This window comes from Leptodactylus fuscus, chromosome 3 (genome assembly GCF_031893055.1).
Source record: "Leptodactylus fuscus isolate aLepFus1 chromosome 3, aLepFus1.hap2, whole genome shotgun sequence".
In the NCBI taxonomy this organism is placed as follows: domain Eukaryota; kingdom Metazoa; phylum Chordata; class Amphibia; order Anura; family Leptodactylidae; genus Leptodactylus; species Leptodactylus fuscus.
Genome location: NC_134267.1, coordinates 38925566 through 38943111, shown reverse-complemented (window position 1 = coordinate 38943111; position 17546 = coordinate 38925566). Strand labels below are relative to the sequence as shown.

Below are 17546 nucleotides of genomic sequence, written 5' to 3'. Positions count from 1 at the left end.
ATCTCTGGCACTCCGATTGTAGTGGGGCACGCTCTGCCCGACCACCACGCCAATCATAGTGGGGGAAGAAAACTCCCCGATCCTCCTGATCAATGAGGGTTTCCATGGTTGGCTAGGGGATGACATACTAGGATGGGGAAACTCCTTTAAGCTTATGCAGCGCTGAAGGAATGAGCTAGAAATAGTGAATGCCCGTATACCCCATTCCCATCCCGTGCCCTCCAATTTTCATCCTGTAGTTCTCTCTTTAATGGCAACTTCTATAACTATTTCTTGGGATTGGTTTTAGGCATACATCAAACAGCTAAAGAAGCAACAGAAGGAGATGAACTCTATGAAGAAGAAACATGACAAAGTAAGTGGTCTATATATAAGGTGAAGCGTTGTGTTACTTACTATTGTCTAGAGCAGGAGTCGGCATCCCATGGCACATGCCACTTCCTGGCACGGATACTTCCACCTCTGTGCCATGTACTTTATGACTGATGTTTGCACCTGTCAGCCTCTGCCACCTGCAGATATCAATCCCCTCCATAAATTGGTGGCAGGGGGAGGACCATGTGACTATACGTGACGCTCAGCCTCCTCTATACAACCACATTGCACGCCACAAACAAGTGCAGGGGCGATGGAGGAGGCTGAGTGATGTGTACAGTATGTGGTCCTCCCCCTGCCACCAGATTATGGATGGGATCGATGTCTGCAGGTGCCAGAGGTTGACAGAATGGGGCAGGGCCATCACCACTTATAAAGCACATGGCACAGAGGGGGTAGATACAGAAACATACTATGTGGAGCACCTATGTTCTATGAGGGTAACTAAAGGGGCATCATACTGTGTGGGGCCACTAATGGACTGTATACTCTGAGGGGCATTAATGAGACATCATTCTGTATTGGGGTACTAATGGGGCATCATCCTGTGCGGGGGGGGGCAACAATGGAGCATCTTATTGTGTGGGGCCACTAATGAGGCATCATACTGTGTGGGAGCAACAACGGGGCATCATACTGTGTGTGGGTTACTAAGGGGCATCATACTGTGTGGGGGTTACTAAGGGGCATTATATAGGGCGCTAAGTTGTATTATACTGTGTATAGGAGACCTGGCATTCTACTGCACACAATAGCGCAGCATGCATGCTATGGTAGCAGAATATCCAATTCACAAATTTGGCCAGGCTGTAATACTGAGACTGTGTATTACCTTTGGAAGTCTCTTTATAATGACTTTTATGTAGGGGCCGACAACCTACGGCACACTGGGCACCTCATCCCTTATCCTAGGCAGATGCAGGGACTTCTACTTACTGTATATTGACTGATTTACTTGTATGTAGAGTATATAGAAGACCAGTAGTGTACATGGTTGTTATTTCTTCTCCATTATGATGCTACAATATCTCACTTTCACATATAATCTCATCTGTACTGAAATGTCTACTAAACCCGCTAAACCCATCATTCTAACCAATGCACGATAACGCCACATCTATTTAATGTTGTGCTTCTGGTGGTCGCCATTCTTTTTCCATATAAGACAGATGAACAAGACGGCCCGATGTTAACAGCAAGTGATCTTCATGCCATTCATTTGCATCTTGTCCATAAATGATCACTTATGGCGCTGATATAACCTCATACTTTGGGTTGTATGGAGATCTTCTGTGCTTTGTATCCATCCTCACCATGAGGTTTGTACGCAGACATGGAACCTCGGCCTACTCATTAATATATTGGGGTTGTCCCATCATTATGTATTATATATTTATCTGGTGCAGTAAGTATTCAGTAAGAACATGTCATTATTTTATGATCCCATTATAGCCAGTCAGGGGCAAATCTTCTGCCGTACCATTGTGTATTTTTTATTTAAATTTTTATTACATTGTAATTTTTCAACCATTTTTCTTATTTTATGTGAGTATACAGCTCCTTATTTTTGATACCGTATCCTGTACTATTCTACCTTTTATGGGACTGTATGGGGAGCTGTTTTAAGGTGCGCAGACATAGTAACATTAGATACTGTACATCAGGCATGTCAAACTCAGGGTACCCCAAGGGCCACATGAGTAACAAGAGGTTGTTGCGAGGGCCACACACAGCAGCTAATGGCTAGGGCCTAGGGGACTGATCACTAATACCATGCATCGCAAAAATCCGGCATTTCTATTGCAGGCTACATAGAGTAGCCTACAATAGAAAGTATAGAATGACAGGCTGGAGCCTCACAAGGCTCCCGGCTGCCATAAAAATGCACGCAGGCCCCAAATCTTTCTCCGGGTGCCTGCGATTGCCGGTAAAATGGCACCTCAGTTAAAGCTGGCAGACACCATTATTGTGTTGGAGTGCTGGGGGAGGGGGGCTTCTGGATGTCTGGCCCTTCCTTGGGCCTGAGGACTGTTTTTTCCCACCCACTTGCAATTCTTGCACTTGGGGGTTAATAGGAGCACTACAGACTGTAATGCTCCAATTAACCCCCAAGTGAAAGAATTACAAGGTGGGTGGAAAAAAAAACAGTCCTCAAGCCCAAGGAAGGGCCAGACAGACATCAAAAAGCCCCCCTCCCCCAGCACCCCAACCCTTCCCCAGCACTACAACCCCCCCATCATCATAAATCTAGTATTTATCCCCTGTGGGGAGGAGGGGGCGGAGCGGAGGGAGGAGGGGGTGGAGTGGAGCAGGCAGAAAGCAGGCAGGGAGACCTGCTCTTTGCGGAGCGTGAGGGGCGGCCGCTGGAGCAGCGCTGCATCCAGCAGGGCCGCCCCAATCCACTGCTCACTTTCCTTGTACATCTGCGGCCCGCACAAAAGTCTCAAACTTTGTCTCTAAAGTTTAGAGACAAAGTTTGAGACTTTTGTGCGGGCCGCAGATATGCCTGTAAAGGGCCGCATGCGGCTCACGGGCCGCATGTTTGACATGCCTGCTGTACATGGAATGGGAACCTCTTGCTATGAGGTTCATCTACACTAATCCAGGGGTTAAGCCCATAGAATCCTATGATGATCTGAGCTCAGGTTACTGGTTGCTGCAGCTGTACCATAACATAGCATAGCAATTACCGTAGCAATACTCGTACCATAGCAATTGGAGATATTTGGGTTTCCATTGGCACAGCATTCTAAAAGGGTTATTCAGGGCTTTATAATTGGTGACCTTTCCTTAGAATGGACCATCAATACTGGATGGAGGGGATGTCTCTGATAAGGAAGAGAATACTGTGCACATGGGGTTTGCTATTACCCGGGTTCCCACCTAAGGCCATTAATTTAAAGTTCCCACAAAATCCCTTTAACATTGTAGATAGATCATTAGACTTCATCAGTCGGACATCTTTCTGTCTTATCGAGTAGCGTCCCATGTAACCGCTCACTTAAGTCCCTGTATCCCGGTAGAATCTGGCAGCAGTCTGCTAACACTGGGGTACACAGGAATATTCTCCGGAGTGCGCTGTTTTCAGGCTTCAGATCGCTGGTGAGTCACCGCTGAGGGTGGAAATCATTATAGTGTAATAAGGGCCACGAGACTGCTTTTATCTGGGAACCACACAAGCCTTTTCTATCACTACCATTATGATTGAAATGACTTGGATTGTTACAGTGCAGGGTACAGATCACAGGTCTCGGCACGTGTGGCTGCGCTCACAGAGTGGGGGGCCGTCTGCTGTCACCCCGCAGCCACCAGCACTTGTTTATCTGTTTATGCATGAAGAGTGTGTCGGACGGTGGAAGACGTCTCCTAAAGGGGAGCAACAGGGTCCTGTGTGATAGATAGATGGATGGATAGATAGATAGATAGATAGATAGATAGATAGATAGATAGATAGATAGGAGATAGATAGATAGATAGATAGATAGATAGATGATAGATAGATAGATAGATAGATAGATAGATAGATAGATAGATAGATAGATTATAGATGATAGATAGATAGATAGATAGATAGATAGACAGATGATAGATAGATAGATAGATAGATAGATAGATAGATAGATAGATAGATAGATAGGAGATAGATAGATAGATGATAGATAGATAGATAGATAGATAGATAGATAGATAGATAGATAGATAGATGATAGATAGATAGATAGATAGATAGATTATAGATGATAGATAGATAGATAGATAGATAGATAGATAGACAGATGATAGATAGATAGATAGATAGATAGATAGATAGATAGATAGATAGATTATAGATGATAGATAGATAGATAGACAGATGATAGATAGATTATAGATGATAGATAGATAGATAGATAGATAGATAGATAGATAGATAGATAGATACTTCATCTGCTCAGTATGAACATGAAGACGTACAGTCTTATACAGAAACTTCTAGCACCCTATGCTAAACGTGTCACAATCGTGTAATGAGTAACAGGAAGGATCTACCAGCCGGGTATATAATGGGATTATGTGAGGGATTGAATTAGTTTTATTCTTTTACAGTTCTCTATAGTCATAATAATGTTTATTTTTGATGGTTTCTGTAATTGGTTGCAGTATTTACATTTACATTGTGCTAAACAAGATCTGCATGTATATACAATAAGGATATATACACCATAGGAAAGTGTTACTGTATATTTTCTGTATAACTGTTGTGCTTTGCTTTTCCTTTGTTCTTTCAGAAATTTCAGAAAGACTTTATAGACTTTATAATTGTAGGTCACTGTTTGGGGGAGGGGGCCGTTCCCGCACACTGACATTGTCCATTCAGTGCTGTCAGTGTCAGACTATAAAGGGACATGCCCTTTAAGGAGGACCTCTCACCACCTCCACCAACTACTACTTTCAGCACAGTTTTGCTCTTTACTAATAGGTAGGCAGTCCCTGTGTTGCTGCTTCAGTGTAGGACCGCCCACTTGACAATTGAGAGTATAATCGTGCTAAGTGAAATTATGGCGGGGACTACGAAAAAAGTGTTAAAAGCAATTTGCCAGCATCTATTGAAGGATGCAATGAGTTTGAGTAGGTGGTGGTGGTGAAAGGTCCTCTAACAAGGTAACACCCAGTTGACAATTTCTACATAAATTTCTAGGAAAAATAACAGAGGAACAGCACAACCCAGCGGAAATTTTTCTAGCTGAAAATTGCACATCAGATTCCACTGAAAATTTCCTTCCTCCCATTCACTTCAATACAAGTTATCAGTGACTATTTTTTTTTTTATATTTTTTTTTATTTATTTATTTTTTACTAAATTCAGCAATTTTCACTCTGGCTACTAAGCCGAATAATAGACTGAGACTTGCACATGCTGTAAGAGTTTTCCTTGCAGCAGTCACCTCATTAGTATCACAGACAGCATTACAATAGATGATAACACCTCTATAGATAACACCACTGCCCCTTTTATTGCATATGATACTGACAATAGATGATGTCACAGCTTATCTCCTCCACCTCCTGGCACATAGCATATCTAGAAAACTCTACCATAGACCTAAATGAGTTAATACCAGCCTGTTGCTGGCTCTGACCATGAACCAGCTATAAAGCGTGTCATTAAGTGCTGTTAATAGTGAAGATGAGAAGCTCAGCCAAGTGAGAAAATGAAAACAGATTACAAAAAAAAGATATTTTACTAAATGGTTTAAAAAAAAAAGTGTTTTTTCTTTTAATTTGTATATTCCCTTTAAAAAGGACCTTTCACCCCCTGCATTATCTCTTTGCATCTTTTAGTAGGTGCTGCTCCACAGAATTTGGCACAGTTGGATTATTTTCTCTAGCCCCCACCCTTTTTTAAGCAGCCAGTGTTGTTATTTTCAGCACACAATATGCTAATTTGGTTCTCTACTGTCGGGTGGGTGGTCCCTGCCGGAGCAGGAGGTCTCGGACCACCCGCCGAACAGTGCAGAGCCTAATTAGTTTATCAGGCACCAAAACTACCTGCACTATTTGCTTGTGAACGGTGGGCATTCAGTCCATCGAATCAATGCAGCTCACCTGCTGAAGGATACGAAGAGCTGGAATTGATGCGGGTGGTTAAAGGTCCTCTTTATATATTTGGAGCACTGGCACATGTGTAGATGTGAAGAAATGTAAGGACAAACCTATACTGTATAGTCCCTGAGAACTGAACCTAGGTTCAAAACCGGAGCAGAATGTAAATTTCATACTGAGCATACTGGTTGCAATTCATACAATATATCCATGCAGAATCCTTAAAGGGAAAGTCTACTCATATAATCTTGCATTGCATAGAAACTAGTGTTGAGCGAGTAGTATTCAGTCGAATACCTCGCCGGCATAGGAATGCTTGTAGTCGGTCGAACACCAAGCGGTTAAACACTTCGAATATTCTATGCGTTTAACCCCTTGATGTTCGGCCGATTAAACGCATTCCTATGCCGGTGAGGTATTCGATGGAATACTACTCGCTCAACACTAAGGGTCCATTCACATGGAGTAACGTGCCGCGTGACCTGGCACGTATACGGCGTGTGAGATTTTGAGCTCCGTAAAAGCTCCCATTGATTTCAATGGGAGTCTGGATCGTATACGCCGCGTTATTTTGCATAGGAGAAAACAAGAATGGGTGCGGGGCTCCTTTTGCTTATATTGCAGCATAAGCGTGTTCATTGTGGCGAGCCTTGTGCTTCCTTATTAGCTCATCATTCTCCAAAAATGGCTGACATGTGTAGCTGTGATGACTTAACCTTGGTAAAGATGGCATGTAACGGCACAGTCCATCTGGAGTAGGTCATGGCGTACGAGTGAATACAGAATGTTGCAATGCATCAAGTGAACAGCCAAGTGTTTTGCTTAATTGTCTAATCCAATAAAGCTACTGTTTTCCAGGAGCAAAGCGCTGTGCGGAAGGTACACTGCACACAAGCTGACAAATTAGTGGCACAACTTGATAAGGAAAAGTTGTCTCTTGAGAAGAACTTAGAAAAAGCAATCAAGAAGAAAGGGTAAGACCAAAGATCAGCTTAAAAACAGTCATAACCTCAAAAAATACAAGATAGATTCAGTATAAAGTATCGGAAATAGCTAAAGTTATTAATCATATAATAAAATAATATATAAATTAATAATATTTTAAAAAATCTAAGATAAAATAATCTATATTTCAAATTTAAGTTATATGCTAAAATTGGATGATGATGTAAAATAACAAGAAATGAGATAATTAAGGAATTTTACAAACAATACACATGAGGATGCCAAATGCGCCAGACTTCCACTTTAACTTCATAAAGATAAAGCTGCAAGCTGGTAGAAGGAGAAGCACATTGACATGTAGTATATTGTATAATGATTCTTTATAGTCATGTATGACGGGGAAAGCAAATATTTAGATGAGTATTTTTCATAGATATAAAAATATTCACTTACTTACCCCCTGATAGTAGAGTCCATAGCGCTGTACTGTCAGAGGGGACGTTCTTTACTGCCCAGCAATGACCCTAAGTGGTGAGGAACGCCCCCTCCTGATAGTATGGGGGATAGATGGGGGATGTTCTTCACAGCTATGCGTCTTGGATGGGCGGTAAGGCTTTGATAGTACAGAGCTATGGACACTACTGTCAGGAGGGGCGTGTAATGCCCTTCTGACAGTGAAGAGCTACGGTAACGACAGATAGCTCTTCACCAGGGGCACATAACGGGAAAGCCGATAGTACCGCATGCGCTCGAGTACATGAAAGGTCCTCTACATATGACGAGCACCTTTCACTGGCACCGAATATGTCACGAGTCCCCCACCCCCCAGCAGGTAACTAATACAAGTCTAGACTCCATTCATGATCCACTACCCATGGTTCCAATAATACCGTACATACATGACAAGTTATGAAAGTTACCTGAAGTCACAGATACGCTTTAGAAGAGCCTTGAAACATAACTGGTGACTGATTTGACTTCTATGCCTAGTCATGGGTCAAGGCTGTGTTACAGGTCTGACATTGACTTACACGATATCTACCTACAGGTAGCAAAAGGGAGACACGTTACTCCCATCTGGAGGAGAACTCATTGGCAGATTCAATCAATGATTGTGTAGTCTATTTGCTTATTGCTAATATTACATGTATAGCAGGTGCTCGCCAGTCATCCCCTCCCCCACAGTGCACCTGTCTTGTTGTGCATGGACTCTCTTAGCAGTCATTGAGGGCGGTCGCCCGGCGAGCAGCTGCCTCTGTTTTTTTTTAAGTTTCTTGCATTTTTTTTCATCTTATTATCCCCAAACAAAGAAAAACAACTCAGAGCATAGACACTAATACCGATAATTCTCATCCTTGACATACTCAGCTCTGCTACTCCGGTATAACAAGAGCCTTCTTTGGTTTCCATTACTATATACAGTAAGTTGTTTACGGCTTGGCTAATAACCTTATCCCTAGTCTCGACTATCTATGTTAAGTTTGCGAGTAGCAATCCTACACGAGGATAGCAGCGCTTCATGTCAAAGGGAGATGGAGTTTCTTGGTTACCATAGTTACTGCCTCTTCAATTGAGTATTTCACTATGCTTTGATATTTAATGAGGTTCTCTAGAACGTTCCATGCCGCGCGGAGAATAAACAATTCAAGCACTTTATTCTTCACATGGTTAACTCTTGGAAGATCTTTGCCTTTGATTATTTCCAGAAAGTCTATATATAGTGCAGGCCGTACAAAAACAAAAAATTATCATTGTCTATGCATCTATAAAGCTAATAAACGCCCAAATATTCAATTTTTATACCCAATAAAAAAATAAAAATCAAATAATTTGCCAGTGACAAAATATGGAAACACACAGCAGATGTAATAATACGGGTACTAGACAAAAATAAAAAAATAATAATAATTGGGAAATTCTCAGTAAATAAATAAATTCAAGGCCAATCAGATTTAGGACAAAGTCGCTGTGTGACGACCAGCTATAGAAACAATGAGAGTGAATGAGCGTATTCACATGTCCGTTTTCTTGACAGACAAAAATATATGGCAAAAATGTGCATGTTCTTTCGGTTATATAGGCTCAACCTTGGAAAAAATGGCCGTGAAAAACAGATGTACAGTCCGTTTTGTTTATGGTAGGGTTGAGCGATCGGGATTGGAAAAGATCAGATTCCAATTGGCGATTGAGTACATTTCACGATCGCGATCAGAATTCTGATCCCAATCTTTTTAGGCGGGATCGAGGTCGGAGGTTATTTTCCACAATGCTTTGCTACTGGCCAAGCATTGTGGGAAAAGTTAACAATGTTGGCTAGGTCCCATAGGAATGAATGGATGCAGCCGGCACACAGCCTGTGGCGTGTCCGGCTGCTTAACTTCCTGCGTGCTGACTGTGTCCATTGATTCTAATGGAAGACTAGCTAACATCTCTAGTAGCTAACACTTACCTGCACAGATTGCTGGTCCGGTCCCCCTGTTCTCGGTCCTCTTCTCACCTCGCTGCCCCCGCCTCCCAGGTTAGTGTTACAGACCTAGGAAGAAGGCAGGGTTTGTGGCTTAGGAGAGTGTGGGCAGGTACTGGCCCATTGACTTGCATTGGGATCAGGATTGGTTTTGAATGGAAAATGATCAGAAATTGGATTTTAAAAACAATCCTGAAATCTCAAGATGGGCTCAACCCTAGTTTATGGTCGTTTTGTATACGTGGATCATCAGTTTATTCAGATCCCTCATAGAGCATGAGCAGGTTTGTGCAAAATGGACCAAAACGGCCAAGCAAAGGGGCAAATGGAGACCATTGGGGTACTTTATTAAGACTGGTGTTTCATCTGCCAGTCTTAATAAGACCCTGTAGGTGTAGGGCATGGGCACTCACGTAGAGAGCAGAATGAAGATCTACACCAGTTAGAAATGGTATAGATTTCTACTATAACTTCCACAAGAAGACTCACAAAATATGGTGGGCAAGGTACGGAATGGAGGATGTAGGCAAAAGAAAGTGCGTCTCACAATATCAGGGATTGATATATCTCCCCCCAACCCACCAATCTAATCTAAAAATGGACGTGTGATGGCCGTTACCAAACAACACAATCTAGAGATTCTATCCAAAATCCTTTTATTTTGACAATGATACAAAAAGGTCAATACGACGCGTTTCGGGCCTTCCCAAGCCCTTTATCAAGTGCAATGAACTGTTATGCTCTTTATTTGTCACCCAGCGCCATTAACACCTCTCTGATATATCCCCCTCCCCAATCTGATCTAAAAATGGCTGTTACAAAAATGGCCGTCAAATGACTGTTTTTGACATTGGTGTAAATAAATCCTTATTTGTCTGTTCTGACATTGCATTGAAGTCCAAGTTATGACTGTTACAGACAGATCAGGAGGTTGGCTCGGAAATTCATCCATTTTTTAATAATTGGAAATGGATGGACTGTCTTCAAAGACAGACAGATGCAAAAGGACCATTAAAAAATATCTGATTTGTCAGTTTTTCACGGGCAAGAAACAGACACGGTTGTGTGAATATAGCCTAAAGGAGGCATATCGCTAAAAATTACCATGACTCTATGGGGGGGACCCGACCTCTGGGACCTCCTCTGTTTCTCCCAGTCGCAACCAATTCATTGAATATAATAAAATAAAATTAGATGATGTAATATCACAAATAAAGATAAAAAAATAAATCCAAATAAAACTTGTATAATTAATTTGATGCTATAGACGAAGATCTAAAGAAAACATTTTAACTGGTTTATGTGGTATAAAAAGTCTTGAGATAAAAATATCTAACTATGGAAAATATTTTACTGTTTAGAGGAAATAACTGTGTTGAAATGAAGAAAGAAACAGAAAATAAAATTCAGGTTTTAACTTCTGATCATAAATCCAAGGTAAGAAAATGTCCACCATCATTCACGTAGCTTCTCATCCGGACTCTCCGCACGCTGATCACTCGTTGTTAACATGACTTGACCACGACTAACCGCACTTGTGGCACTAAAAACTCTCTGCGAAATCAAACTCCATCACTCAACCAGGTGAAAGGGTTAACTTAATTTACGCCTCCATAACTCTGTTCCGGAAGATTCTTTTTTTCTGTTCACTTTTATTTTTTTCCACTATAACCGAGCCACAAGGCAATTTTCAGTACTGAAATTTTAGTAGCAAAAATCCAAAAATATAAAATTCAATTTCAAATTTTGTTCCATTTTGTAATAAAATTTATGGGGAATGTCGTAGGTAAATGACAGCATGCAAAAATTCTAAAAAAAAAATAAATAAAAAATCTAAATATCTTTATATCTCTAACTATATATATATATATATATATATATATATATATATATATATATATACGCTTTAACCCCATATAGTCCGTATTGAAAACTGCAGCCTGTGGCTTTCTGTCATCGATTTCTAGTGCTTGATCTCTACGGCATTCATTAAAAGCTTTACACAATTTGATGGTTTGTGTTGTTCCGTTCTTTTCTACGTGTTGGTGCCGGTTTCTATCTGTTCCGCTGTATGACCATTGGTCTGCCTGTTTCTGCATGTATTTTTTTTGTTTGACAGTTATCAGTCGATGACCAATGTTTTGCTTCATTTTCCATAATATGAAAAAAATTGCTTTTTAAATTTTTTTAGGCTGTATTAACTATTTACTTAATTTTTTGCTTTATTCAATTATTATTTTATTTTTATTAATTACAATTATTAGAATTTTTTTTTTTTTTTTTAGATGTATCTACAAGTTTTTATTCATTGCACTTTTTCAGTGGATCATTGACTTCCACTATTAGGCCAAATGGCACAAAAAATTTTAGCAGATTTGCTAGTCCTATCCAAAGCTGAAGCCTAGAACACTCTCACATAGAAGTCTATGGAGAGATTTATGAAAACTGGCACTTCACATGCCAGTCTTAATCCCCTGGGCGTCACATCTGCTTCTATAGTCCACCAGAAACTCAAAGGAGCTAGCATAGATTCAATGTAAATTTTTTTCCCGTTTTAGGAAACCATGCCAATTCCACTAGGCTCACAAAAGTGGCGTATTTGTCGCAATTTGTTGTAAAATTGGCTGTGCACCAAATTGTGCAACTTTTTCCATACATTGTACCCCAAAAATTGTTTTTTAAATGTAGTGTCTTTTCCCCCAAAATGAAGACAATCTATAAACTCTGCACTATAGAATTCTGGTGTCAAAAAGTCACAGAAAAGGGAATTGCAACTCTTTGAACTTAATTGCACAAAAAAGTTGCAGCTTTCTGCCTTTTTACACCACTTGGTTCACTGAAATCCTTTGAGCATACAATTTTTCATATTTTTTAATCAGATTATATTTTGTGAGCTACTATGATAATTTTTGTTTTGTCAGTTTTTTTACACTATAAAATACTTACACTCTCCGAAAGTCATTTTATTTAATTTTTTTTCAAAACTGCACCACGTAGCAAAAAAGATTCATACGTGCATGCAAAATTGCAAGCAGAAATGTGAAATACAATACTCAAATTGTATTAATAAACGGTACATTTAGTATCATTGTCATGGCAGTAACCAACAGAATATGTAACTCTAGGTTCACACCTGCGTTTGGGTTTCCACTTGGGGCCCTGAAAAACGTAAACCCAATTTGCTTAAATAGTGGTTACCCACAGAAATCTGTGGAACCCATAGACTCTAATGGGGGTCCTCCAGGTTTCTGCCCAAAAACAAGAGAGAAAAGTCCTCTCCGCGGGCATTTTGTAAGCACAATGGGGGACAGAATCCCCAGTCACTGAACGCAGGTGTGACCATAGCCTTAACGCATCATTTTCACCACATAGAGAACGCTGCAAAGCAATTACAGTCCTATGAAAAAGTTTGGGCACCCCTATTAATCTTAATCATTTTTAGTTCTAAATATTTTGGTGTTTGCAACAGCCATTTCAGTTTGATATATCTAATAACTGATGGACACAGTAATATTTCAGGATTGAAATGAGGTTTATTGTACTAACAGAAAATGCGCAATATGCATTAAACCAAAATTTGACCGGTGCAAAAATATGGGCACCTCAACAGAAAAGTGACATTAATATTTAGTAGATCCTCCTTTTGCCTCTAGTCGCTTCCTGTAGCTTTTAATCAGTTCCTGGATCCTGGATGAAGGTATTTTGGACCATTTCTTTCTACAAAACAATTCAAGTTCAGTTAAGTTTGATGGTCACCGAACATGGACAGCCCGCTCTCAAATGATCTGAAAACAAAGATTGTTCAACATAGTTGTTCAGGGGAAGGATACAAAACGTTGTCTCAGAGATTTAACCTGTCAGTTTCCACTGTGAGGAACATAGTAAGGAAATGGAAGACCACAGGGACAGTTCTTGTTAAGCCCAGAAGTGGCAGGCCAAGAAAAATATCAGAAAGGCAGAGAAGAAGAATGGTGAGAACAGTCAAGGACAATCCACAGACCACCTCCAAAGAGCTGCAGCATCATCTTGCTGCAGATGGTGTCACTGTGCATCAGTCAGCAATACAGCGCACTTTGCACAAATAGAAGCTGTATGGGAGAGTGATGAGAAAGAAGCCGTTTCTGCACGTACGCCACAAATAGAGTTGCCTGAGGTATGAAAAAGCACATTTGGACAAGGCAGCTTCATTTTGGAAACAAAAATTGAGTTGTTTGGTTATAAAAAAAAGGCGTTATGCATGGCGTCCAAAAAGAAACAGCATTCCAAGAAAAACACATGCTACCCACTGTAAAATTTGGTGGAGGTTCCATCATGCTTTGGGGCTGTGTGGCCAATGCCGGCATCGGGAATCTTGTTAAAGTTGAGAGTCGCATGGATTCCACTCAGTATCAGCAGATTCTTGAGAATAATGTTCAAGAATCAGTGACGAAGTTGAAGTTACGCCGGGGATGGAGATTTCAGCAAGACAATGATCCAAAACACTGCTCCAAATCCTCAGGCATTCATGCAGAGGAACAATTACAATGTTCTGGAATGGCCATCCCAGTCCCCAGACCTGAATATCATTGAACATCTGTGGGATGATTTGAAGCGGGCTGTCCATGCTCGGCGACCATCTAACTTAACTGAACTTGAATTGTTTGTCCAAAATACCTTTATCCAGGATCCAGGAACTGATTAAAAGCTACAGGAAGCGACTAGAGGCTGTTATCTTTGCAAAAGGAGGATCTACTAAATATTAATGTCACTTTTCTGTTGAGGTGCCCATACTTTTGCACCGGTCAAATTTTGGTTTAATGCATATTGCGCATTTTCTGTTAGTACAATAAACCTCATTTCAATCCTGAAATATTACTGTGTCCATCAGTTATTAGATATATCAAACTGAAATGGCTGTTGCAAATACCAAAATATTTAGAACTAAAAATGATTAAGATTAATAGGGGTGCCCAAACTTTTTCATAGGACTGTATCTATAAGAAAAGGGCACAGTTTGAGGGGTTTTATATTAATTCTGCCCCATCCTTTTCCACCATCACAATAGATAGTACAGAATATGTAATGGCACCATTTTGTCTCACAAACAAACAAGCCCTACTACAATTTTTTTAATCCAAGAATCCAGCACATGCGCCATAGGAGCCAAGGCCAGTACACCTCCCTATACTGTGCAAATACTGGATGCTGCTGGACTCCTGAGAGTGGCTAAACCAGGCAGTATATTGACATACTGATGGCCCTAAAACATAGTGACAGGCTCCCTTTAAAGTGAGTCTATCATTGCCAAAAGTTATTTTTATCTAAACACACATCGGAATAGCCTTTAAAGGGATCCTGTCATTAAAATCGAATTTTTTTGTCCCTATCACGTAGGAATAGCCTTAAAAAAGGCTATTCGTCTCCTACCTTTAGATGTCTTCTCTGCGCCGCTGTTCCGTAGAAATCCCAGTTTTCGCTGGTATGCAAATGACTTCTCTCGCAGAACTGGGGGCAGTCCCCAGTGTCAAACAGTACTGGGGGTGTCACCAATGCTGCGAGAGAACTCTCCAGCGCTGCCTCCATTTTCTTCAGGAGCTGGTCTTCTTCCGGGAGTTGGCTTCAAACTTCTATGCCTCAGGCTTAGGGCAAAACTGACTGCGCATGCCTGCCGGCCACAAGAAAATGACTGCTTACACAGTATTGAAAGGGGCCATTTTCTTGTGGCCACCGGTCATGCGCAGTCGACTTGGCCCTAGGCCCGAGGCCTAGAAGTTTGAAGCCAACCCGAAAACGCGAAGAAGACCAGTTCCTGAAGAAGATGGAGGCGGCACTGGAGAGTTCTCTCGCAGCATTGGGGGACACCCCCAGTGCTGTTTGAGAACTGGGGCCCACCCCCAGTGCTGCGAGAGAACTCATTTGTATACCGGCGAAAACCGGGATTTCTACGGAACGGCGGTGTGGAGAAGACATCTAAAGGTAGGAGACGAATAGCCTTTAAGGCTATTCCTACGTTTTAGTGACAAAAAATTTGATTTTAAAAAGGTTAATTTACTCCTACCTTTCCTTCTTTTCTTCTCCCCGCTGTTTCTTCCCCAACGCCTCCGAGCATCCCTCGCGTCATGCCTTTTACACCGCCCCTCCACTACTTGTACTCCGTCTCTCCTCCTCCTTCCCGAAAATTGGACCAGGCACTGACCTCTAACCCTAAGCTGTTCAAGCCGAGATCTTGGGCATGCGCAGTACCGCTCCAGGCAGAGCGGACTGCGCATGTCTGAGTGGCCATTTTCATGTGGCCAACTACATGATCGTACTGCGCCTGTAAAAGAACTGAGCATACCAAAATGGCCGCATGGGCATGGACAGTCTGCTCTAACCGGAGCGATATTGCACCTGAGATTTCGGCTTGAACAGCACAGCATCAGAGGCCAGTGCCCGGCTCAATTTCTGGGAAGAAGGAGGAGAGATGGAGTGTAAGCAGTGGAGGGGCAGTGTAAAAGGCATGATGCGAGGGGTGGTTGGAGGCCTTGGGGAACGCCCAGGGTGCTCCGCGAGGATCATTTGCATAAGAAACGGCAGAGAGAAGAAAAGAAGGAAAGGTAGAAGAGGCTGAAAAAAGGCGTGTTTAGCTAAAAATGACTTTTGGCATTAAAGCCCTATGCTGCAAACAAAATGTTCTCATTAAACAGAGGGCTTTTCTGCCGTAAAATTATTGATGACCTTTCCTAAAGATAGGTTATCAACATCAGATTGGTGAGGATCCGAAATCTGGATCAACTGATTTCATGCACAGAAAAATGAACAGGAAGCAGACAGCGCTGTTCTCTGTGTAGTGGCGAAACGGAGTCACTACAGTGTAGCCCTTGTCGTAGATAAACTCAGTCTCTACAAAGTGAACATAATAGTAATTTTAGCTGGGAAGCCACATTTATTAGTTCTGGGTATCACAAAAACTGAGCTCCGATCCCTAAGCTGATATAGTAAAAATACATCAGAAGAGGATCATGTACCAAAAAACAAAATGATGGTAAAATGTGGTGTCACTATAAACTAATACCCCGTGCCCCAGCCCATACTAGGCCTCTGTTACATTATGTTTAGTTATGTTATACCTTTAATTAGAGATTACCTCCATTCATGGTTAGGAGACCCTTCACATCATAACATCTGTCCCCCTTCCCCCAAAAAAGGTCCTGAAAAAATCATCACGTAGCTGCAATAACAAAAACTTACAACTATATGGCTGTGTGAATGGAGACGCAAATCTAAAGGTTAACAAGAATCCTGCCAGTTTTGTGCTGAGCTCATACATAAGCAAACAAGCAGAAATAATCATGGAGTATTTTTACATACCGTGGGACGTCTCCCTTGGCTATAAAATATACCGTTATGCAAGAGATTATTTTTATTTTCTTAGGTCCCAAATAACCCCTTTTCCATTACCTTCTGCCTGATGAATCATGTCCAGTCATATCTGAGGCCATGACCCTACCTGTTATGTGGATTCGGTTCCTACTCTAAGAAGTAAAGCCAGTAATAGCTCAGGAGTGGCGAGGCAGATGTCCAATACTTATGCTTATTTCCACCCATTGTTATGGAAGAGAGTCCCCGTATTGAATGATCTGCAGATACACTGTACAATTGCTTGGATTCATACACAGGTACAAGGTGACGGCAGCTTTAAAGGGGTTGTCCATGATTTATTTTATTATGTTGTACCCCAAGGATAGGTGATAAATATCTGATTGATGAGGGGCGACTGGTACGGACCTGCTATACAAAGCCGCTTTCGACCCCAGAGCTGTAAGCTGTTGGCCTTTGGCCCTGTGTAGTGACTGGGTATTGGTACTGGGGCTCGGCTCCCATTGAAGTCATTGTGAGCTGAGCTACAGTGATCCCACCCGACCTCTATACAAGGCATCGATCCAACTGTTTCCAGCTCCGTGCTGTGTATAGTACTGGCGTCCAATGCGGCCCCGATCAGTTGATCTGTTCAGGGGCTGCTAGTCGCCCCCCCACAATTAGATCATTATGGACTATCATTATGATAGGACATAAAAGAATAAATCCTGGACCACCCCTTTAAGATCTCTTATACTTTATGCATCATGGGTTGTGCCTTGCCAGTGAGTGGGGAACTTACATTTTATTCATAGAGAATTGTTATCCATAAGCGGGCTGAAAAGACTTTGCCTCACTTCTT

At 41.5% G+C, this 17546-nt stretch overlaps 1 protein-coding gene across 5 annotated transcripts in view; it reads left to right on the top strand.

Moving 5' to 3' along the window:
• Positions 1 to 17546, top strand: part of PLCB4 (phospholipase C beta 4) — a 206581-nt gene that overhangs the window by 169521 nt on the left and 19514 nt on the right. For 4 of the 5 annotated variants that reach the window (XM_075267402.1, XM_075267399.1, XM_075267400.1 and 1 more), the window contains exons 32-34: positions 290 to 355; positions 6817 to 6932; positions 10729 to 10804. In XM_075267402.1, the coding sequence (XP_075123503.1) occupies positions 290 to 355; positions 6817 to 6932; positions 10729 to 10804 (258 nt within the window). The remainder of the gene's footprint in view (positions 1 to 289; positions 356 to 6816; positions 6933 to 10728; positions 10805 to 17546) is intronic. The other variant, XM_075267403.1, reaches the window with a different exon arrangement.